Raw genomic sequence first — 25,482 nt, forward strand, 5'->3', positions numbered from 1 at the left:
TTACCAAAGTAAAAATGACAATTTTTGAATGAAAAACAAGTTTTCTTTTTATAAAAATTACATATTTTTTTTCTTTTAAAATACAAGATCCTTTTCATTGTTGTTATATCCTGTAGCAACAAGAAATTTGGCTTTTTTTTTTTTTTTGCCAGATACTTCTGCTTTCAGTCCAATGAGTCAGTAGCAAATTCCACTAATATTTCAGTTGGATCTTGAACTATTTTTTTTTTATACCACAAGTTTCTTCTGAGTTATCCTTGAATTAAGAATACGCAGCCTTTTTTTTCTCTTTTCTTTTTTTTTTTTTTTTTGCCCATGATACTTATGCTGACACATTAAAACAAAAAGCAAGAGGCTGAACAAATTTAAGTATCTCAAGTGCTTCAGAGGCCAAAGTTCCTTTGAAGCACCTTAACACATCACTTTATGGATCAAGGACAGTGTGGCATAATGGAAGTATTTCTCTTAAAAGATTGTGCAGTAAGACCAGAAGTATCTCTGCTGGGAAATCAAAATGTCATTAGTGGAAACTGCAAATTTAGAACTCAGTGAATATGGTCATCATTTGACTCAGTTCTGTTGTAAAATGAGATTTTCCAGTTCATCTGCAGAACGCAATAAAAATGCAGCTGATTCTCGATATCCTGCGACAAGCTGTCTCACGGCATTGATTTCTGTTGGACTCAACTGAGGTCTGGAGCTGGAGCTGCTGGAGGAGCCCGAGCTAGTTGCCAGCTGCCTCTTCATGCTGAGATCAGTGGGTCCTAGGAAAAAAATATGCACAAAATTAGACCCAAACCGTATTTATTCTAGTACCGTTGATGGGAACACTCAGTAAATTACTGTCAAATTAATTCATGCATCCTTTCATGAGAATCTAGTGCTATCTTTAATCAAATACAACTACTCTCAGAAAGACTAAAGATCAGTATAATACTATATGAGTGGCTGAGGATTTAGGTGCCTTGTGTAGCCTCTGGTAATCACCTCTTGTTACAGAGAGAGAAGCACATTGAACATGTGCTCTCTGGAAAATTCAATTTTAAGTCTACCTTCCATATGTTGCAAAAGCTTCTCTCTACTAGCAGAGAATGATGAGAATTACACACTTTTTTAATTTGCTGCATTCATTAGCTATCTTAAATTCTACTAATCCAGAATTCTAAAAACTCTTACACCGTGGTGCTAATGACTTGAGTAACACACTCAGAAAGAAGGGAACTGAAGACTGAGGGGCTTGGGTGATGTGTTTAGAGTTGGTCAAATTTTTATATGGCAAAAGAGAGATGGATATTTCTTTACTTCAGGCTGATGTTCTTTTCTGCCAGAATTATTAAGAAATATGAACATATTATATTGAGATTTGCTTTTGAGGTACAGGAAGTAAATGGTGAATGTCAACAATACTACAGAGAAACAAGACATTTGGAATACTGCTTTATGCATTGTTAAAGTGGCTCCTATGTTTGCACAAACACATTTTTTCCTTATGTAATTGAACCCAAGCTGGTAGCTCTGATTTTAGACCACATTTTGTAAATTTTAACTGAAAAAAAATATAATAGAGCTATTTAACAGTCTTTCATTCAGATACTGGTGTTGAGAAGCTATTTCAACTATTTGGGGGTTATTAAGATTATATATATGAATGTTCACTTTTATAGTTCTTACAATTCATTAAGCATTTGCTATAATTATCAAGTTTGCAGTAAGTGTCAAATTTAAAATCCTTGAAGAAAATATTACTAGGCACATAACAAAAGACATGCTCCTAATCTGTAATGAATCTACAACTTGAAAATGTTTTAACACATTTTTCATAATATGTGTAACTTTGCAGATAATGTTTTTGTTTTTTATTTACTTAAACAAGGATATCCCCTATTGTCTCCTGGTTCTTCTTGAGGCATGATAGAAGCAGGTCAAGAATCAACCTCCTATCTTCTACCCTGAAAGAGGCAGATGTCCCATGAGAAGGAAATAGCTTCACTTGGAATTTAATTAGACAGAGACAACCCTAGCACACAAGAACTCTGACCTCTGAAGGAAACTTAGTGGCCTTTTGAAGCTTTGATTTCTCTAGCTGGAGTTAGCTTCCATTTGTTCTGCTATTCACTAAATCATGGTATCGACATGACAAGCTCAGAGGTGGGGAGATGTCACAATTTTAAGAGAGAATTACCAAGCCTGTGTCCAAGCAAATCATTGATAGTGTGTAGTTATTTAAAAAGTTCTGAGTAGATTGGAGAAAAAAAAGTATCATGACATCCAAGGAGTTCTGGTCTCTGGATGAACCCACTTTAAATTTTATTTTATTCTTCACTTTCAAGAATCCCTGTACTAGTATAGATCTTTATGAAAGGAAATTACAAGAATTTTCCTTTCAGCTCTGCAGATGACTAATGTTAGGTTTCTGATAATCATTATTTCATTAGAAGGCGCAACATTTTGTGCAGTTTGCTAATATGCCAATTTGTGGATTGACATATTGAAATAAAATTGAGAAAAGTCTGAGGCCAGAGCTCCAGTTCTTTCTGAGATGAGAAGGACTCATTTTATTCTAACACAGTAGTTTAGAGGTTATTTCTCACTTTCGTTTCAAAATTCTGAACTTTCAAACCAAGACACATATCTTTGACTTGCTTCCAAATGTGAGTTAGCATAGGCAAATTCTACACTGCTGAGAAATATCTATGTTCTCTGGAAGAAAATCGAGTTCATTATCTTGATTTCTTTTGTATCTGCAGGGTCAGAATTGAGTGTTTAAATCCAAGCTATAAAGAATCATTTTTACTAAATATCTATTATTCAAATCTTCAATTCTACAGGCTGCAGAAAGAAGCAAAAAATAAAATAAAAATATTCACAAATGGACAAATAATTTAACTAGTAACCACTCAACCAGTCTTCCTTGATTGTCACTAGATTACATTCCTGCCCGACTGAGTTAATGCTGCACTTGAATTAAAGCAACAATGTGATATAATTAGGGGGCATCAATTATAAACTAAAAATACAAATTTTATGAAGGTGCTGAATTTAATGAAGTCCAGAAAAAGAATTTTGGGGGAAAGGTCACTAAGAAGTATGGCTATGGAAAAGCTGGAAAGGTTAACAAAACAATGACCAAAGATCAGGACATAAAAGGTGCTTCAAGAGAAAATGATTTTAATATCAAATTTAATACAAACACTAATAAAACTTGATAATTTATGTAAGTCCTAAATTTTAACCAAAGTAATGTCTTTTTTAAGCATATGATTTTAATTGAGCATATTCATCACCTGGAAGGCATTTATTTGTAGGATTCTAATAGATTCTTCTCTTGATAATTGCCTTTTAGCAGATTAATGCTTTGCAGATTAATTACTTCCAATTAAAGGTTAAACTGAAAGCTTTTCAATGAACAGGGAAAAGGAGTTTGAAATATGGGGATTCACTTAGTGTTTATGTCTGAAAACACTGCTAGGTCCGTAGTATGTACTCAGTAAATATATCCACTGCAAATTCATATGGGAATGGAGATCTAAGTTTTTGTTTTCATTTACTATAGTACAGGGAATTTATAATACATTTTGCCTTTACTTGTGATTTGAACAATATCTGTCAACATCAAAATGGCCTTACCGTAGGATAAGATTGCCATGTAAGCACTGTTTTGCCTTGTAACTTTAGATTGGATTCATCAAGTAACCTTGACGTTTCTTCAGCTAAAACTCATTTCAAAGCCATTCAATGCTTAATAATGGTACTGGAGGACAGTTCTCCTTGTTTAAAAAAGTTTCAATCTTGGAAATCTTGGAATGGAACCAATGGAACCACCATTCGACCCAGCTATCCCTCTCCTCGGACTATACCCAAAGGATTTAAAAACAGCTTACTATAGGGACACAGCCACATCAATGTTTATAGTGGCACAATTCACAATAGCTAACTGTTGAGCCAACTTAGATGCCCTTCAGTGGATGAATGGATAAAAAAATGTGGCATATATACACAATGGAATTTTACTCAGCATTAAAAGTGAATAAAATCATGGCATTTGCAGGTAAATGGATGACGTTGGAGAAGATAATGCTAAGTGAAGTTAGCCAATCCCCAAAAAACAATGCTGAATGTTTTCTCTGATATAAGGAGGCTGACTTATAGTGGGGTAGGGAGGAGGAGCGTGGGAGGATTAGATGAATTCTAGATAGGGAAGAGGGATGGGAAGGAAAGGAAGGGGGCAGGGGATTAGCAAGGATGGTGCAATGTGATGTACATCATTATCCAAAGTACATGTATGAAGACTCAAATTGGGTGTAAAACATACTTTATATATAAACAGATGTGAAAAATTGTGGTATATACGTGTAATAAGAATTGTAACGCAAAAAACCTCAAAGTATATGTATAAAGGCATGAATTGTCATGAACATACTCTATACACAAAGATGTGAAAAAATTGTACTCTATATGTGTAATAAGAATTGTAATGCATTCTGCTGTCATGCATTTAAAAAAATAAAATCAATAAAACTAAAAAAAAGTTTCAATCTTAACTCTGGATCTGAAAAACTTTGCAATAAAATTTTATCATCAAGCCACCAAACTGCTGTGTGGTAGAACAAGTTAGGACATATAGCCTATTTCTGGCAACATTTCTCAGAACTGAAGATGATTAAATTGATGAGAATGAATGACGTTTATAGGTGACACACTGTTTCAACAACACTTGAAAGAACTAAATGTTTTCCACAATGCTCCTGCTGATAGCTCAGTGAATAAGTAAAACATAATATACCTATTATATTATGCTTAATATATTATGCTTATATAAGCATAATATAATAATATAATAGGTATATTATGTGTGTTAGCAAACTTTATTAAATCTGTCCAAATAACACATTTTGCAGATTTTTTTTTTTGAGGAGAGAGAGAGAGAGAGAGAGAGAGAGAGAGAGAGAGAGAGAGAGAATGAGAATGAGAATGAGAATGAATCTCTTTTGTAGATGGACACAACACAATGTCTTTATTTTTATGTGGTGCTGAGAATCAAACCAGGGTCCCGCCCGTGCTAGGCGAGTGCTCAACCGCTGAGCCACAATCCCAGCCCACATTTTGCAGATTCTACTTTATATTGTACTGCATTAGTTCTTTCTCAACATTGAAAATATTCTGAGCTATAGTTACTCCATGAATACTACGCATGAAGACTAATTCTTCTGTCACCCTTAACACATTGACCTCCTGAATAAACACCAAAGTAACATTTTTACTCAACAGGCAAGGAAAACCTACTTGAAATAATTTGCTTTGCTTTTTTAATTGAACATTGATAATTTCCAGCATCTCAATTCCTACAACCTAAGGAACTCTTTATGCCATAATGCTAACTGTTTTAAACAAGTTTTTTTCTTTTCTGGATACATTTTTTTTAGCTGTCATAATGAAGCACAACTTACTAAACTTACTACCTGTAAATGAAGTCACTTCCTTCGTTGGCTGACAAATGAGCGAGTTGGAGACTTACTTTGGCTGGAGGTTATTTTTGTGATCAGATGTTTAAGAGGAGTAGTTATTGAAGATAATTTAATGCCTTTATGGCAAAGGTGAAAAAAAGAACAACTATAAAACTTCAATATTCTGGCTAACTTAGCTGGTAGGGCATCTACCAGAATGCCTTAATTCCATGTGATACCCCATATCTGTTAATTCCCTTCACCTGATAACTGGATATTTGTTAAGGGTCATATCTGAAATCCTAAGCTGAATATACACTACTAGATTCAACATGGGAATAAGTTGCATTTACAGTCACAAGTATGATTGAACCATAATATTCTTCCTGAATGCAGGATTATAGTGGTATCATGAAATGGAATAGGGTGTTTTCTCCCTGTTAACTTTCCTTTTGGATATGTTTGTCTAAAATTAAGATAATCTAGTCCTTATAGTTTTGGTCAAACTCATTTGTAAAATCATCAGAGTTTGATATTTGTAATAGATAGATTTTTGTAATACTGAATTTATCTAATGGCTGTAGGTTAATTTGGAATATTTGGTTGCTTTTTGAGTAAATAAGGGTCAAGTATACACTAGTATGACAATAAATTTCACGTATACTGACATTAATGTATTAATATTTTGTTATAAATTTTAATCTTTCTGTTTTTACCCTTATTTTATGCTTCCTCTTTTTTTTAAATTAATTAATTTCAGTTAGGTATATATGACAGCAGAATGCATTTTGATTCATTGTACACAATTGCAGCACAACTTTTCGTTTCTCTGGTTGTACACAATGTAGCATCACACCATATGTGCAGTCATACATGTACCTAAGGTAATGATGTCCATCTCATTCCACCATCTTTCCTGCCCCATGCTCCCTCCCCCCACCTCCCTCAATTTTGTCGCATCAAAGCTCCTCCATATTTCCTATGCCCCCCCCATTATGGGTCAGCTTCCATTTATAAGAGAGAACATTTGACCTTTGGTTTTTTGGGATTGGCTTACTTCATTTAGCATGATATTCTCCAAAACGTCATATATTTACCTGCAAATACCATAATTTTATTCTCTTTTAATGCTGAGTAACATTCCATTGTGTATATATACACAGTTTCTTTATCCATTCATCTATTGAAGGGCATGTAGGTTGCTTCCATAATTTAGCTATTGTGAATTGAGCTGCTATGAACATTGAAGTGGCTGTGTCCCTGTAATATGCTGATTTTAAGTGCTTTGAGTATAGACCAAGGAGTGGGATAGCTGGGTCAAATGGTGGTTCCATTCCAAGTTTTCTAAGGAACCTCCATACTGCTTCACAGATTGGTTGCACTAATTTGCTGTCCAACCAGCAATGTGTGAGTATGCCTTTCTCCCTATATCCTAGCCAACATTTATTGTTGTCTGTATTCTTAATAACTGCCATTCTGACCATGCACAAAAGTCAATTCAAAGTGGATCAAGGACCCAGGAATTAGACTAGACACCCTGTGCCTAATAGAGGAAAAGGTAGACCCAATTCTTCATCAAGTCGGATTAGACCCCGAATTCCTAAACAAGACTCCTAATGCTCAAGAAATAAAATCAAAATTAATAAATAGGATGGACTCAAACTAAAAATCTTATTCTCAGCAAAAGAAATAATCAATGAGGTGAAGAGAGAGCCTGCATTCTGGGATCAAATTTTTGTCACACGCATGTCAGATAGAGCACTAATCTCCAAGATATATAAAGAACTAAAAAAAAAAAAAAACAAACAACCCAAGCAATAAATGGGCTAAGGGGCTGAACAGACACTTTTCAGAAGATATACATTCAATCAACAAATATATGAAAAAATGTTCCTCTTTCTTAATTGATCTTTAAGATATTTCTAAAGCCTTTCACAGGCTTAAATTTTGCTTTTGATTTTGTTCGTCTTTTCTATTACATCTTTGTTTTCTATTTAATTAATTTTTCTACTTATTTTCTTTTATCTTCTTAGCATTTTCTCTCTTTTGTTTCTAAATGAGTTAAATGATTATCTCAAACATAAAGAGATGATAGGAAATGACAACGCTAATTACCTTGATTTGATTATGACACATTGTATTTAAATACCACATGGTACCCCACAAATATGTACAGTAATTGCATAGCAATTAAAAGGAAAAACTTGTCTAAAAATTATTAGCTTTTCAATTTTCTATTTTTATAGGTGTGTACCAAAATACTACTTTAGTTCCATGTTATAAATTTAATATGTAGTGTTTTAATCTTCATTAATTATAAACGTTTGGGAATACATTGCTATCAGTATGTTAATAATTCTTTGGTTGTTTTTGAAAGGTTAATAAAATAGGTACTTGTCACTCCACTTTTCTATATGCTTAACAAAACACTGTTTGCTAATCTTGTTCCCAGGATGTGCTGTCCCCAACTGTGAACTGTTTGCTAATCTTGTTCCCAGAATGAGCTGTCCCCAACTGCCAAACTACAAAATGTAACTTCTCTCCCTGCCCTCTCCAAGGAAAGTATATAAGCTCTGCTTAAGCTGTTCTCAGGGCTCTATCTCTCTTTGCTATAGAGAGCTCTGGGCCCTAGCATGCTGGTCTCCAAATAAACCCTCCCTTCTGCTGTTGCATAAGACAGTCTCTTGTGGTCTCTTCCTCCGATGTTTCATCGGACCCTTACATTTGGTGCGTCGGCCGGGAACTGCGCATCGCCGGACAGAGAGACCTCAACAAGACTCCTTTAGGGGGGTTAGTAAGGTGCCTTTTCTTCTTCTTCTCCTCCTCCTTCTTCTCCTCCTTGTTTTTCCTTTGCGATCGCTCAGAGTCTGGTTTTTGGCTCAGCGGAGAGCGTAAGCTCTCAGAGCCTTCTGGTTTTTTGGCTCAGCAGAGAGCGTGAGCTCTCAGAGCCTTCTGGTTTTTTGGTTTGGGTTGGCAGAGTGTGGTTGTCAGCGGAGAGCGTAAGCTCCCCTGGCGGTGGTGGACAGACGTGTCCCTGAAGCCACAGGCCACGTCTTTCAAGGGACGCCTTGAGAGACTCTGGGAAAGACGAAGGTGCTCTCATCTGGGAGGGATGGAAGTGCCCTCATCTGGTATATTCTGCTGCCAACCCGTCTGGTCTTGCCGGCAATTCTTTCTCTCAGGTTGAATTCACTGTCTGTTTTTAATCTTTGCCTCTGAACTTGTGTTACACATTTACTGTGTGTGTCCGTGTTTGTGTCACGTTTGTATTGTCCCTGTCTTTGTTCAAGTAACTTTCATTATGGGACAGAGCCATTCCACGCCTCTGTCCCTGACCCTTGATCACTGGACTGAAGTCCGCTTAAGGGCTTAAAATCTTTCTTTTTCAGTAAAACACCGGACCTGGCAGACTCTCTGTGCCTCAGAATGGCCCACCTTTGGAGTCGGATGGCCCCCAGAAGGATCTTTCTACTTCCCACTAATTTGAAAAGTCAGAGATATTGTCTTTGTCTTTCAGCCGGGACCACATAGCCATCCAGATCAACAGCCATATATCTTAACTTGGCAGGACCTCTGCAAATCTCCTCCTCCATGGGTGAAGCCTTTCCTTGTCCCTGCCCCCGCTCCTACTCCTTCCCCCACGATTCTGTCTCTCAAACCCTCTGCTCCTCCTCCTCCTCCACCCTCTGTTCTCTCTAAATCTCAAGATTTGACTCTACTGGACTCTCCTCCCCCTCCTTATCCCCTGCCCTCATCCTCCAACCCCCAACACCCTCTAAGTGATTCCCCTGCTGCTGACTCAGCCTCTCCACCATTGGAGGAAGCTGAGCTGGCCCAGTGCCCTTCAGATGACTCCCCCATGGGACACACAGCCCCTCCTCCCCAGAAGAAACTGGCCCAGCTAAAAGAACTCAAAGAACCCGCCGACGTTTTCACACCAGCCTACTTGGGATGACTGCCAACAACTCCTAGGGACTCTCTTCATGACAGAGGAACGAGAGAGAATCCTCCTGGAAGCTAGAAAAAAATATCCTCGGACCAGATGGGCGACCGACACAACTTCCCCTTGAACCGACCCAACTGGGACCCCAACACCTTTAAAGGTAGGGAGCATCTGTCCACTTATCACCGGGCTCTAATAGCGGGTCTCCGAGCAGCCGCTAGATGGCCAACTAATTTGGCCAAGGTAAGAGAGATTATTCAAGGGCCTAATGAATCTCCCTCTATGTTTCTGGAAAAAATTATGGAGGCATATAGGAAATATACTCCTTTTGATCCTCAGGCAGAGGATCAAAAGGCATCTGTTACGATGGCCTTTATTGGGCAAGCTGCCCTGCATATTAAAAGAAAATTACAATGCTTAGATGGATTACAAGATATGACTTTGAGAGATTTAGTCAGAGAAGCCGAGAAGGTATACTATAAGAGAGAAACTGAGGAAGAGAAGGAACAAAGGAGGGAGAAAGAAAGGGAGCAAAGGGAGGATGAAAGAAGCAAAAGACAGACTGAGGCATTGACAAATAGGCCAGAAGTTAAGAGACAGGGAGACAGAAAGGGATACCTGGGCCCACGCCAGAAGCCACGTCTGGCCTCAGATCAATGTGCCTACTGTAGAGAAAAAGGACACTGGGCCAAAGGACACTGCCATTAGCCCTAGAAAGAAACAGCCACGCCAGCCAGCCATTCTAACTCTGGAGGATGACTAGGAAAGTTGGGGCTCGGATCCCCTCCCTGAGCTCAAAGTAACTTTTGAAGTGGAGGGGACCCCAGTAAACTTTGAAGTGCATACAGGGGCAGTATACTCAGCCCTTAAGGCCCCATTGGGCCCTCTATCAACTAAAAGGTCTCTAGTTCAAGGGGCTAACGGCAGTAAATATCGGGCTTGGACAACTAAGAGGACCATGGACCCCATGGACCTGGGGAAAGGAAAAATCCATCACTCCTTCCTAGTGATCCCAGAATGCCCAGCCCCATTGATGGGCAGAGATCTGCTCACCAAACTCTGGGCCAGAATAACTTTTAACCCTGAAGGCCCCCAAATGAAATTTCTAAATCCTTCAGTAAAATCTCCTTAGTCATGGCTTTAACTATGTCAGTAAAAGATGAACATCAACTCTTCACACCCCCCAAGACTGATCAAACAGGCAAGCTATCCCAGAAATGGATAACAGATTACCCAGATGCCTGGGCAGAAACTGCTGGGTTAGGCCTAGCCGTAAAACAACCTCCGATAACAGTGGAGTTAAAAACCTCAGCCTCCCCAATTAATATTAAACAATATCCTCTGAGCAAAAAAAAAAAAAAAAAAACTAAAGATGGGATAAGGCCCCATATTCAGAAATATCTGGCTTTAGGGGTCCTAAGGCCCTGTCAATCGGCCTGGAACACTCCCCTGCTACCAGTAAAAAAGCCAGGAACCTGGGACTATCACCCCATTCAAGACCTAAGAGAGACCAACAACAGAGTGCAGGACATTCACCCCACAGTACCTAATCCATACAATCTGCTTAGCACCCTGAACCCTGAGCGAAAATGGTATACTGTTCTGGACTTAAAAGATGCTTTCTTTTACTTGCCTCTGCACAAAGATAGTCAGTTGCTGTTTGCTTTCAAGTGGGTAAACCCAGAAACCGGAACGTCTGGTCAACTAACTTGGACCAGACTCCCACAGGGGTTCAAAAACTCCCCCACTCTCTTTGATGAAGCCCTCCACAGAGATCTCAACAACTTCAGAACTACGCACCCCGAAGTCACCCTGCTTCAATATGTGGATGACCTGCTACTGGCAGCCGATACCAAGGAAAACTGTGAGTCTGGGACCCAAGCACTATTATCCGAGCTTGCTCAACTCGGGTATAGAGCTTCTGCCAAAAAGGCCCAAATTTGCCAGCAAGAAGTAATCTTCCTGGACTATTCCCTTAGGGGCGGTAAACGATGGCTCACTGAGCCCAGAAAAGAAACCGTTGTGCAGACACCACCCCCATCTAACAAGAGGGCAAATGAAGAGGCTAAATTGGCAGCCCTAAACGGAGTAACCATGTTGACACTTTCCACACCGGGGGAACATAAGGACACAGACACTGAACTCCTCGACTTTACTGAGCCCAGCCTGCAATTTCAGAAAGCCTTACACTACATTAAAAATGTACATCAACTCACTCACCTTGGTTCAAAGAAATTGCAGCCATTCCTGAAGGATCAAGAACAGAGTTTTCCACTAACTGGCTCACAGCGAAAGAAAGTAACTGAACGGGTAACAAAAGCCTGTCGGGTCTATCGATTGGTTAATGCTTACCCTTCCAAGATTCCTGCAGGAAGGCGCCTTCAAGGAACCAGACCAGGACAATTTTGGGAAGTGGACTTTACTGAAATTAAGCCAGCAAGGTATGGACTTAAATATCTCCTAATCTTTGTAGATACATTTTTCAGGATGGATTGAAGCCTTCCCCACAAAAAAAAGAAACGGCGCAAAAGGTGGTCAAAAAGATCCTGGAAGATATTTTTCCAAGATACGGCCTGCCTAAGGTAATAAGGTCTGATAATGGACCGGCGTTCGTGGCCCAGGTAAGTCAGGGGTTGGCCAGGACCCTGGGGATTAATTAAAAGTTACATTGTGCTTATAGACCCCAGAGCTCAGGACAGATAGAAAAAATAATTAGAACCATTAAAGAGACCTTAACGAAATTAAGCTTAGAGACCAGCATAAAAGATTGGACTATGCTCCTGCCTTATACATTGTTTCATACAAGAAATACTCCCTCTGTTTCTTTGTGTAACCTCACCCCCTATGAAATTCTCTATGGTGCCCCTCCTCCAGTAAGGGACCTAACCCCAACTCTAAGACCTAACAATTCCTTCCACATCCCCTTGCTTGACAGACTTAAAGCTTTAAAAAAAAAACTCAGTGATACCTGTGGAAACAGCTCGCCACTGCCTACCAACCTGGGGACGAAGGGACTCCACACCGATATCAAGTGGGAAACTTCATCTACGTAAAATGACATCAGGTGTCATCCCTAGAACCCGGCTGGAAAGGACCATACCAGGTGCTACTTATAACACCTACAGCGGTAAAGGTAAACGGAATCACTTCCTGGATCCATGCCTCTCATCTCAAGCCTGCGCCCTGTCCAGAACTCTGGCTGGAAATTGGAAAAGACTGGTAACCCTCTCAAATTGCGTATTTACCGTGTGGATAAGGCTATGGACTCTCCTCTTGTCCACCAGTAGTCCTAACCCTCATCAGCCCATACAGCAGCGATGGCAGATCATAAATCCTACTGGACAAGAAGTATGGTCTATCTCACATACAGCCCCCTTAGGGACCTGATGGCCATCTCTCCACCCAGACATTTGTCAGCTGGCTATAGGTCTTTCCTATTGGGTATCCCTGATGAAGAGGATCCCACTAAAATTCCATTAAATCCCTTCCGTACCATAATAGAAACAAACATTATGGATGTAGGGACACGCGAGCCAACCTAGATTACTATGTTTGCCCGGCGGACTATCAAAGCCACAAACAGTCACGGCTGTGTGGGGGAAAAACCGACTTCTCCTGTAAGTCATAAGGATGTAAACATACACGGGCTACCTGATGGAACCCAAACCTCCGCCAGTTCTCAGACCATTGCCCCCTTGCTGAAGTAACAGGTACTGAGGTCTCTCTCCACCCATTCACTCCTCTCTTCTCCTGTCAGTGTCCACACCGGGTCCCACCAGGTCCTCTTACCAGCTAACCCAAAGCTCAAACCAGCTGAGGAGAGCCCTCAGACCCCTATCCAAGATGTAATGAAAATGGCCTTTAAAGTTGCTTTGTCATCACTGAAAACAGGTTACTAAAAATTTAAAGTCCCTCACAGGCTTTTTGGGATACTCACTCCAGTCTTCCCCTCTACTCTACCTGTTCTACCACTCAAGTTTTTGTTGCTAGGAAAATCCCAAACCCCTTTCCCATTATTCTTTTACATCTATCCTTCCTCATTCTCAAATCCACGGAGCTGCTCTCAGCACCGCCTTCCCCGTCCTCCCCCTCTGTATCAGGCCCACAGAAAAGTCTTAACTGACCTTCTCCAGAAGTCTTCACCATGGCTGACTTTAGGACTTTCAGCAAAAGAGTCCCTATAAAAGAGTTCAGTATAGATAAACTTCCTCTTTTCATGTTGCCCTGTTCTACTTGGCCACTGGCTGGAAAAATCAGCACTCCTAAGCTAGACACCCCCTTACTAGTTTTTCACAAAATATGTGAACAGGGCCTCTGGCCTTGAGCTGGGGCTTCACAGAGATGGCTACATTTCTAAGATAAAAAAGTTATCCACTGGGCTCCATGGTAACAGCTGGTAAGAAAAAAAAAAAGAAAAAAAAAGTTCTCCCCCTCCCAGGTGTCCTTGAAAAGTTAACTTGCCCAGAACAGAGAAAAAAAACAGAAACAAAAACTGCTTTTTGTGAACTTCTGCAGACTGTAAACTTCTGAGCCCCTTCCCTTACATGTTGAGTACAAAATGCTGAAACTACCTAAACTTGGGGTTCAGGGGATTAATTGATTACAACAGAAGCAGTGCCCTCTGAATCCGGTTACAGCCAAATAGGGCTGTTTCCCTGTCTTCAGTGCTATCTTAGGTGCCTTGCCTTGTCCGTCCCTACAACAGTATAATTCTATATACTTAAACATTATTTATGTTTTCATAAAATGGTCAACAGATGTGATTAATTATGTAATGGTGCAGATGTTTCCCAGAGTGCTCTATCATGACGCAGGTTCATTTAAAGATCAAATAAGGGGACATACAACCCGGTTCCGCCGGGAACCTGTATCCCTCACTTTAGCCGTCTTATTAGGAATGGGAATTGCTGCAGGGGTGGGCACAGGGACCACTGCCCTGGTCCGTGGGACACAACAAATGACCCAATTAGAAACAGCAATGGACCAAAACTTAAAGATATTAGAAACCTCCATCACAGCTTTGCAGGAATCTTTAACCTCTCTCTCTGAAGTTGTTTTACAGAACAGGCGAGGGTTGGACCTCCTCTTCATGAGAGAAGAGGGCCTTTGTGTTGCATTGAGGGAAAAATGTTGTTTTTATGCCGACCATACTGGAATTGTAAAAAAATCTATGAATAAACTAAGAAGATGCCTTGAAGAGCGTCAGAGAGAGAAAGAAACCCAAAAAGGGTGGTATGAGTCTTGGTTCACACAGTCCCCCTGGTTAACTACGCTTTTATCAGCCCTGGCCGGTCCTCTAATAGTTCTTATATTGTTGCTAACTCTAGGACCCTGTTTGCTCAACTGTGTAGTTTCCTTTCTCCAAGCCCAAAATTAGACAAATCAAACTTATGGTAATCAGACAACAATATACCCCACTAACAGACATAAAATGTGACACCCCCCAATGATCACTTTTATGATTAAAAGTAGCCAGAAGAAGAAGTGGTACTTGTCACTCCATTTTTCTATATGCTTAACAAAACACTGTTTGCTAATCTTGTTCCCAGGATGTGCTGTCCCCAACTGTGAACTGTTTGCTAATCTTGTTCCCAGAATGAGCTGTCCCCAACTGCCAAACTACAAAATGTAACTTCTCTCCCTGCCCTCTCCAAGGAAAGTATATAAGTTCTGCTTAAGCTGTTCTCAGGGCTCTATCTCTCTTTGCTATAGAGAGCTCTGGGCCCTAGCATGCTGGTCTCCAAATAAACCCTCCCTTCTGCTGTTGCATAAGACAGTCTCTTGTGGTCTCTTCCTCCGACGTTTCGTCGGACCCTTACAGTTTTCATTTGCTTAAGTACCCAATATCTGAAAGAATATGTATTATTAAATTTAGATTATTCTTTCCAATCCTGATGTTTTTATTCTCTGTCCACTGGTTTCTTTCTTTTTTAATAGTTTTTTTTTAGTTGTAGATGAACACAATACCTTTATTATTTATTTATTTTCATGTGGTGCTGAGGATCCAACCCAGTGCCTCACACATGCTAGGCAAGTGCTCTACCACTGAGCCACAACCCCAGCCCCTGTCCACTGGTTTCTAAAAGAAGTGTTTTTAAACTCTTTGACTATGATTGTGAATATGCCCTTTTGTCCTTGTAATTTTGTTAACTTTCTTAATTTTGAGTCATGTATTGGGACACACTGTATCTAGAACATCATTACTTTCTGATGATCTATTTCCTTCATTTTTAGATCATGAACCTTTAGCATTCCAAAGCTTTTGTCTTAAAGCCAATTATTGACTTATTAATACCACACACAATACACATTTTCTTCTCAATACTTCTGCAAGATTATTATGTGCATCTCTCAATGTAAGGCCTGAGACCACTCCATCTCCAGTGAACTTTCCCTTGGATTAAGATAAAATGTCACTCATATATTGCTGGTGGGACTGAAAAGTGGTGCAATCACTCAGGAAAGCAGCATGTAGATTCCTCAGAAAACTTGGAACAGAACCACCATTTGACCCAGCTACCCCACTCCTAGGTTTATAAAAAAGGGACTGAAAATCAGCATACCACAGTGGGATGCAGCCACATCAATATTTATAGCAGCTCAATTCACAATCGCTAAACTGTGGAACTAACCTAGGTGCCCTTCAACAGATGAATGGATCAAGAGAATGTGATATAAATACACAATGGAATATTACTCAGACCTAAAGAAGAATGAAATTATGGCATTTTCAGGTAAATGGATTGAGCTGGAGAATATCATGCTAAGCAAAATAAGCCAAACCCCAAAAAACCAAAGGCCGAGTATTTTCTCTTATAAGCAGATGCTGATCCATAATGACAGGAGGTATAGAGAAGAATGAAGGGACTTTGGATTGTGCAGAGGGGAGGAGTGGGTGTGTGAGGGTGGGAAGGATGGTGGAATGAGATGGACATTATTACCCTGTATACAGGTATGATTACACTAGTGGTGTGACTCTACCATGTATAGCCATAGGAATGAGAAATTATCCTCCATTTGTGTACGATGTGTCACAATTATAATTGTATAACTAATCAGAACAAATTTTGAAAAAAGAAAACAGAAAAAAAAAGTGTCAGAAGCTATACTTCAGTGGGAACTCTATATCTCCTCTGCAGTCAGGTAATCTTGAAGTCACTTTGAATCCATTTGTTAGGGTCTAACTGTAAGCCTTCAGGGACCATACTTCCAAGTACTTAATTTCTTTCTACATCATTAAATTTACCCTTCTCTATTTAATAAATGTGGATAAATGAACAACAGGTTACCAAAAAATAGGCTTTTTTTCTATAAAATATGTAACAAGTTACTAAGATACATATTCCATGGACTTAAAAAAGCATAAAAATCAAGACATCTATCATCATCAGGCCAACTAGATATTCAAGGCACTATGCATGGAAAAAAAGGGCAGAATTCTCTGGCCCATCAAATTGTAAGTCACCTTTCTAGAAAAAAAAAAGAATCAAATGTAAACAGCATCTGCAGGTTAAATTAGATTTCCATCATAATATATTCCCGGACTGATCTGAAGATAATTTAGATGGCTTACTTTAAAGTTTAATTTTAGTGGAAGACTGTAAATATCACTTTCCTTCTCTCACTGATTTTTTTTTATCAAACATTTATACTGCTTCATCAAACATCAAAGAGATTTAAAACTTAAGCACAATTACTTTTATGAACTTAGACAAAGATATTTTCTTGCATGTGAAGGAAAACAGGGTCAATGGATTTCCATTAAGGTTAATGCTCTTCTCCCAATTTCTTTCTTTCTTTCTTCCTTTTTTTTGTACCAGGGATTGAATTTAGAAGTACTTAATCACTGAACCACATCCCAACTCTTTTCTTTTTATTATTATTATTATCATTATTATTATTATTATTATTATTATTATTATTATTATTATTTTGAGACAGGGTCTCACTAGGTCTTGCTAAGTTGCTGAGGCTGGTTTTGAACTTGCAATCCTTCTGCCTCAACCTCCTGAGACACTGGGATTACAGCAGTGTGCCACTGTGCCTGGCTTCTTGCAATTTCTCACCTTCATTATTAAGTGACTTAGAAAGCACATTAACATTTTACAAGAAATGGAAGAAATGGGAGCAGATCATAGTTGGACAGAATGGTGGGAAAAGAATGTCTCTCAGAGAAGGAGGATTCAGAAGAATTTATTTTAAAAATGTCTGTTTTGAAGGAGCACAATGAAAATACACATAGGAAGAGCTTCCTCACAATTATGGAGGAACTGTGCTCATGAATATGTTTTCAGGAACAAGGTTTTAGAAAACAGAATTACCCCTTTAATATTGTCTGAAAGGACAACAAAGAGATATATTGCCAGAAATATATTGCCAAAAACAGACACCAGAAAAAAAATCCTTAAATTCATAGTAGTATTATTATACTTTCATATTAAATCAGATCACTAAGAGGATTATATACTGATAGGTTTTCATGACCAGAAATAATTTGTTGTATTGGTGAGAATGTTCATCCACACACATTTACTTCTGTAATCATTTGTTAATTCTGAATTTGAGTGAATGGACCATGGAGCAACACAGGAGGCCAATCTTGCCCTGTGTGGACTCATCCAAATGCACCTATTTCTAATTGTACCTAGATGAGAGGAAGGCTTTTAGGAAAAGCATTTGTATGTCAGTCAAAAGCTACATGTCATTTAAAATTGTACCTTGAAATCACAAAAGGGAATATTAGCATTGTAATCATAACTATGTTGGAAATTCGAAAGTTTTAACATGAGAGTTACAATGAAGCCCATATGGTGTTACTACCTTGTTCAAGCAGACAAGATCTCTACTGGGGGTATATGAGCAGCCTGGTGCCTTTTTCTGGAAGGTTCATCAGCACCTAAGTCCTGGAAAGGGGACTGTAGACAATGGCTAATTCAATTTCCATATAGAAAATAATATTTCTGACTTCATAGAAAAGCAGAACATGCTGAGCTCTCCAGCACAGCTCCCTCCTGAGTGGCAAAGGGCTGGTGAGACCAGTGAAATCTAATGGGTTTGTTCAAATACATTCCCAGAGGAGGTGTCAAAGTTCAAAGGAGATTGTGGAAAGAAAACAACCCATGCCAACCATAATGAGCTCATGTCACCTAAAGAGTCCCCAAACAGTTTAACAGCAAGCTCAACAAGGGAGATACCAGAACACTAATAGGGTCGTCTTTTCATTCCTTCCCTTCAGTGAGTAGGCACAGCACAGAATTCTCAAGAGAATCTTAAGAGTACATAAAGATCCATTTTACTGTACAGAGGTGAACAGGCTTTGGGGAAACTGCTGTGAGGAGAGCCTGATCAATATTGAACTGTAAAACCAATTACATGTGTTGGGCAGTCCAGGGGGAACATAGGGTCCCTCACCTCCCTTTTCCCAGTCTTTCTCCGAGGTCCTCTGACCTGCAGAAACTCAGTAAAAGAAGGCTCAGTGATAAACTGAAAGATGCTTCAATTGATTTTGCAGATAATCCATATTGTTTTCCAGCAAATGACTAACATCATTTTCCATCATTAAAACTTACGAATAATCTCTCTGAATCTCTATGTATCTCAATACGCACTTGTAAAAATAATTCATAATCTCAATTGAATTCGAGATTATGATTATTATGTTTTATGTGGAAAAGCTGGAAACAGAATGAACTTATTGTCAAAAATGGGGTCACATTTCAAATACCTTGGGGTTTGGTTGCTTTTCCTAACCATCCCACCATCATTTCGAATTCTGTCACAATTAAATTCTTTTACAAGTTTATTTTGTTTCTAATTTTAAAGTAATTCCAGCCTATGCTGAAGAGGTTTTGGGTGATTATTATAATGTGTATAAGAATCAATACTTTTTAGAACCCCAAAATTATTGAAAGCTATTTAAAAGCCAGGTAATTAGAATAAAAAGCATTACTATTTAGGAATCACCATTTAATTTTCTATAAGGTTGTCCATTGACTGCATTTATTTCATTGAGAAGTGAATGATACATACATAATTAAATGCAAGGAACCTGGTGGAATAAGTGTAGAAAGGTTTTCTTCCCTAACAAAACCACCCAGAAGCCAATATAATAGTGTGAATGAGCAATTTCTAATAGAAATTTCTGTGGTGATGGAAATGGCCCTCTGTGCTGCTCAATACAGCAGCTGCTCACCAACTTTGGCTACTGAACACCAGAAATAAGTCCCATCAAATGGAGGAACTTAATTTTGAATTTCATTTATTATGAATTCATTTCAATTTCAATAGCTACACATGGCTATTGGCTATTAGATAGTGAAGATTTAGATAAAACCATAATTGAAAAAAAGAGAAAACAGAGTAAGGTTACAAATGAGTACAATTTAGAGTAGGAACAATATCCTAATTAAGTCAAATTATCCAAGAAATACACGGGGAGAAGTGAGCTAATTAAAAATAGTTCAACAGGTTGGATACTGGAAGAAAAATATTTAGATAAAATACTTTGATATTTTATAAACAAAGTTCACTATGTGCTATAAAATGCGCTTTGGCAACCCACTCAAACTTAATTGGAGCTCTATTGAGATATAATAACTACATAATCCCAATTATGTTGATTACAATTAGATCATAAAATCACCTTTCTTCAGATAATGTTATCATCATACAGATCTTCCCATTATGCAAGGGGCCTACTTATTGACGGCAGGGGATATCTTAGCTTCTATGACTCACTTTGAGGCACTACTCTATCAAGTAATTATCTCTGGAGTTTTATATAACAGACCTTATACAATTTTCACTCAGCAGAAACATCCTGCTGGTCTCTTACAGTAGGAAGACAATGGTCTCCTCCCCACCTATCTGTACTTCTTCCTGGCATGGGGCTATCAAGCCAGAACAATTTATTTAGAGTACAAGGGAAAGAGAAAAAGTGCACTTTCCCAAGTCCCTGGATAAGTACGGAAATCACTTCTTTCCTGAATCAGAGGCTTAAGCTGAATATATTTTAAAGCAGAATTTATGTATTTCAAAAATATTTCTTGGAAATGTTCAAAATGAAATATTTCTCTTCCTTCAATATTGTGCTCTTCAGGGTATGAACAGAAAGTAAATGTTAAGGCGATATCATGAACTTTGATTATTCCCACACTTAACTGGATTTAATTAAGACTGTCAAAAAGGCACACTATTTCCTTGGAGAAATTTTACTTAGTCATTCATGTATCTATTCAGTATACATGGAGTATTAATGTCAGCCAGTTATCTACTGACACTGGGGATATGACAGAAAATAAAGTCACTAAGAACAGAGCAGGGAGGAAGAGCAGGAGGAAAAGATTAACATTAAACAGAGTCATGAGGTGGGAGGGAAAGGGAGAGAAAAGGGAAATTGCATGGAAATGGAAGGAGACCCTCATTGTTATACAAAATTACATATAAGAGGTTGTGAGGGGAATGGGAAAAAATAAGGAGAGAAATGAATTACAGTAGATGGGGTAGAGAGAGAAGATGGGAAGAGAGGGGAGGGGGGATAGTAGAGGATAGGAAAGGTAGCAGAATACAACAGTTACTATTATGGCATTATGTAAAAATGTGGATGTGTAACCGATGTGATTCTGCAATCTTTGTAATGTTTTGAATAACCAATAAAAAAAATAAAGTCACCTCACCTGTCCTCAAACTCTTCTTAGTCTAATACAGAAAAGAGCACACACAGCAGGGTAAGCCTAGAGTACCCTGTGAACATACAGTGAGAAAACTTAGCCAGAAAACAAGCGAAGCAATCAGAAAAGGTATCCTAGGGAACATCAGATCTGGTGTGACTCAGGTGCAAGGGACAGTATTTTTGCATGAGATAAGCCCAGAGACAGGCAATAGTATTTGTGGGGGTGAAGAATTCAGTTCTGAATAACTAAATCTTAGGTTTCTTGAAATGTCGGGTTCAAGCTATCTGGTAGACAAATGGATATAAAATCTGAAATTCAAGCTCAGCACAGTTGGCATGCCTGTAATCCCAGTGACTAGGGAGGTTCAGGCACGATGATTGCAAGTTCGAGGCCAGCCTCAGCAATTTAGCAAGGCCCTAAGCAATTTGGTGAGACCCTGTCTCAAAATAAAATAAAAAGGACTGGGGATGGCTCAGTAATTAAAGTGTTCTTGGGTTCAATCCCTGGTACCAAACCAAAACAAACCAAACAAAACAAACTTAAACTCAGGGGAAGGAATGTGGTAGATAAGGAGATTTGGGAGTGTTGTGCATTTGAAACCATAAGAGCTAGAGAACTCTCTTTCAGGCAGTGTACTGAATAAGAAAATTAAAAGGTCAAGGCTTGGGATGTAGGGAAATTCCGCCATGGAAGGGCACCAGTGGAGAGAAAACGAACACCTGGGAATCCAGCAGGACAGCACTGATGTGATGGGCACCCTGGAGGAGAGTGCATTGTGAATGCCAAGAGCAGGACCTTCCAAAGCTCTAGTCACCAGGAGATTCAAATGCACCCCCCAAATCCCGTCAACTAAATGGCAAAAGCATCTTTAGTTTGGCAATTAGTGGAATCACCAATAAACTTAATCAGATCAATTCCAGCAAAAGGGTGGGGAAAAGCTGGTCATAATGGATTCAAGAGTGAAATAAAGGTGAGAAGCGATAACAGTGAATGAATAGAAACTCCTTTGGAAATTTCAGAATAGGAATGAGAAATAATGTTGCAGAGTGTTGGGGCCTGGCCCCGTTCACAGACATAGCCCCTAATACCATTGTGAAGTAGCTCTAGGATGATAGCGAGTCCTATGGCCAAGCTTCCTTAGACTCATAATTATAGACCTTGATCAGAAGAACCGTTGAAGCCAACAGTCCTGAATGTTAGTGAAGAGCAAAGAAGAGAATGAGTGCAAAGATTCTGGCAAACTAGAAATTGCCATACAAATGTCAGTTATTATGGTCATTATTACTACAATTTGGTCTTGTTGGATTTTGGTCTGTATATGAGCCCAGTTTATATCAGAGTTGAAAAACAAATTGAAAAGTCTGCCCCATGGAGTTGTGGAGAGGAAACATCAGTAGTTAAATTATGCATTATGCATATAATTTAGACTTAAGAGATTCAATAGAAAACTGCAGTGAGCCACAATTGCCCTCTTTAGACAGCTCAATGTGAACTTCCTGGTAGAAAGAAAGCATTCCCTAGTCCTATGTAAATGGATGGGATAATAGGAGGATTGGCTGCTTGCTTGCTTCTCATTTCAGTTGGATAATTTGAATAAATTCTTTATACAAATTGTAACTGCTGTCATTTTGATAATAATCCAACTTGAAAATTTGGATTGTTGGGTTCAGGCCCTTGCCAAGTTTAAACAAATGGAGGTTGGCTAATGAAGAATTTGAAGGGTGCTCTGGCACTGTTAGTAGTTAGAATCTTTCCTTGCAATGAAGTCTCCAACATGGGCCAGCTTTTCTTATTGGTATTATATTCAAAATTAAGCAGGAATTTATAAAACTCTATAACTTCAATAGGCCACAAACTAATGAAAGAACTGGAGTCTTCCTCTTGCACCCACAGAATCCTCAATTTCAGTTTAATTTTCCCTCTGATTCCTGTGCTTTTCACAATATAATACCTTCACCCCTGCCACCCAAAATATATAAATAATTGACTCTGTACCTTTTAACTTTGGGAATAAGTTCTATTTAAAAATATTCATTTGTAGGCCAATATGATTGAGCACTTACTGTAAGTCCAGTCTTATTCAGGGGGATGTAACCGAACAAGACAAAGTTTCTGCTTTCAAGGAGCACATATCTATTTAGGGAAAAATGTTTAAAAACATGTCACAATTCAATGAGATACATGCCAGAAGAAAGGCATTCACGATGGAGTGATTAATCTTCCAAAGACTGGAAAGATAGTGAAGTAGAACAAGGATTCGCAGAGGAGAACACATTCCAATAGAGTATTTGGACATTTAAACAAGGGAAAGAAGAATATTTTCTCTCTCTTTTTTTAATTTGCGTGTTTCTTGAGGTCACAGATTCTGCCTTATTCAACTTTGTTTTATTAAAAGTACAATGATGGGAACATAGGAACCCATAATACTTGTCAAGTTAAATCCAACTGATGTTAAGGTTTCCTTTTTCTTTCTTCTGCCTTCACAGTCTTCTTGAACATAGCGCGGTTTGCAGGTCTCATGTTACTGTTATAACATTAGTTCAAACGGGTTCTAGAAGCATAATTTTTCCTTCGGTCTTTGTTCCCTTTCTTATGCTTCTCAATTTCTCCAGGTAATGCTTTGGATTCTGATTGCCTTTGTCTGCTTGACAAATTCAAATGGATAATTAATTTAAGTTGCTGCTCCATTCCACATTTTGCACATGTACCAATTCTAAAAATCAAGATCTCTCAAACGTATATGAGCTGGAGTTGTCAGCCATGAGATATAACGCTGGCATCTAATATAATGCTTATCTTCTGTCATGTCCTTTTTAGCTCTCAAGATGTTTTCATATGTATATAGTTTCTTTCACCACAGCTCCAGATCTGTTTCAGGGAATGATGGGATTTAATGCCTTAAAGACGAAGAGATAATAGCTAATAATATTTTTTAAAAAATCAGAATAGACGGAGGCCTCAGAATTTATGACACACGTCCCCAAATGAAGGAAATAGCAAGCCTAATCAATCAAGTTGCCTTGCTGTGATGAAAACTAAACAAAACCAAACCAGCTGTGGACAATATCAGCATTACATAGTATGAATTCTTGGAGCAGGAAAAGGTATTTAGAGATAACTTCCGAAGAGAGCACGTCACCATTACCATGGCTAGAGTTCTTCTTCAAATGTGCATTCCAGAAGTTCTCTTTGTTTTAAATCTAAAATCTCTATTTTCCAAGATCATTGTTTTACTGTTTTGTTGTTATTATGTTGTTTTAACTCAGTTATGGCTCAGCCCAAAAGCATTGTTCAAAAAAAAAAAAATCACTTCATTTTTAATTTGCTACATCTCATCCTGGTTAGCCTAGTTCTGTTTTTCTCAGCAGTTGAGGGCATTCTTTTGTTGTATCCTAACAAAATCTTTATCTCATCATACAAAAGCCCAAGGACATATGAAGTAGACACCCCCAGAATTCACATCTTTGACTTTTAGCCATGGTCTACATTTCTGAGTCTGTTTCTTTATACCCTTTAGAAATTAAAGAGATCAAAAAAAATTTAAAGATATTGCTATTAAAGGATTTCTCAAGTCTTTTAGACTCAATCATTGTATGACAGGGAGGTAGCTGTTTTCGAGAGAAAGATTTCCAAACAAGATGGACCTCAAATGTTAAATTTATCAAACTTGCTTTCTAACCATTTACATGGCTACCTACTTGGAATCTATACCAGATTTTATATGTGGGATTTGTTTATTTTATTTTTTTTTATTTTTTGGTGGTGGTGCTGGAGATTGAACAATGGGCCCTATGCATGCCAGGAAAGTTCCCTAGCTCCCTATAGCTGAGCTGTGCCCCTGCCCAGACCCTCATGTATGTCTTTTGAACATCACCCAAAACAATATGACTGAGAAATGGATACAAATGTGGTATAATTGTGTGTATGTGTGTGTGTGTGCGCATGTACATGTGTGTATTGTGATATATACTTCACAGGACAGATTCAGGATGCTGTGAGTGTATGACCATACCTGATTTATACATGGAGTCCTGGGTTTAATGAATGAGAAATAAATAATGGATTAGAGGGGAAAGAGGGCCAAATAAGTTTCAGCTAGATGGACCTCAGGAAGGAAGGGCTAAATAATGTCATTTACCTAAGAACAAGAAGGGTTTTAAATGTTGAAGTGAAGTGATCAATAGATTTGCCCTTTCTATGTCTATTTTTAGCCACACTGTGGATTAAACCCCGGGATGTTCTTTCTCTGAGTTATAACCCCAGTCTTTTTATTTTTAATTTTGAGACAGGATCTAGCTAAATTGCCTAGGCTGGTCTTGACACTGGAATCCTCCTGCCTGGGATTACAGTTGTACGCCACTAAGCCTGGTAAGGCTCTCCTTTTCTTAAAGATTAATTTGGTTTGTTGGTGGAGAATGAATTG

The 25,482-nt window shown here is 38.6% G+C and overlaps 2 protein-coding genes across 8 annotated transcripts in view; one reads left to right on the plus strand and one right to left on the minus strand.

The window, feature by feature from the left end:
• Positions 1 to 570: 570 nt before the first annotated feature.
• Positions 571 to 25,482, minus strand: part of NOL4 (nucleolar protein 4) — a gene marked incomplete at both ends in the record, with an annotated part of 315,002 nt that continues 290,090 nt past the window's right edge. For all 7 annotated transcript variants that reach the window (XM_081262673.1, XM_081262672.1, XM_081262669.1 and 4 more), the window contains one exon: positions 571 to 764. In XM_081262673.1, the coding sequence (XP_081118799.1) occupies positions 571 to 764 (194 nt within the window). The remainder of the gene's footprint in view (positions 765 to 25,482) is intronic.
• Positions 9,452 to 12,002, plus strand: LOC308632023 (uncharacterized protein). Its single transcript, XM_081263681.1, has 2 exons — positions 9,452 to 9,547; positions 11,033 to 12,002. Exons 1-2 carry the CDS (start codon positions 9,487 to 9,489, stop codon positions 11,881 to 11,883), a joined length of 912 nt encoding a protein of 303 aa, XP_081119807.1. The 5' UTR covers positions 9,452 to 9,486; the 3' UTR covers positions 11,884 to 12,002.

This window comes from Spermophilus citellus, assembly GCF_964194105.1.
Source record: "Spermophilus citellus genome assembly, chromosome: 12".
NCBI classification, from domain to species: Eukaryota; Metazoa; Chordata; class Mammalia; order Rodentia; family Sciuridae; genus Spermophilus; species Spermophilus citellus.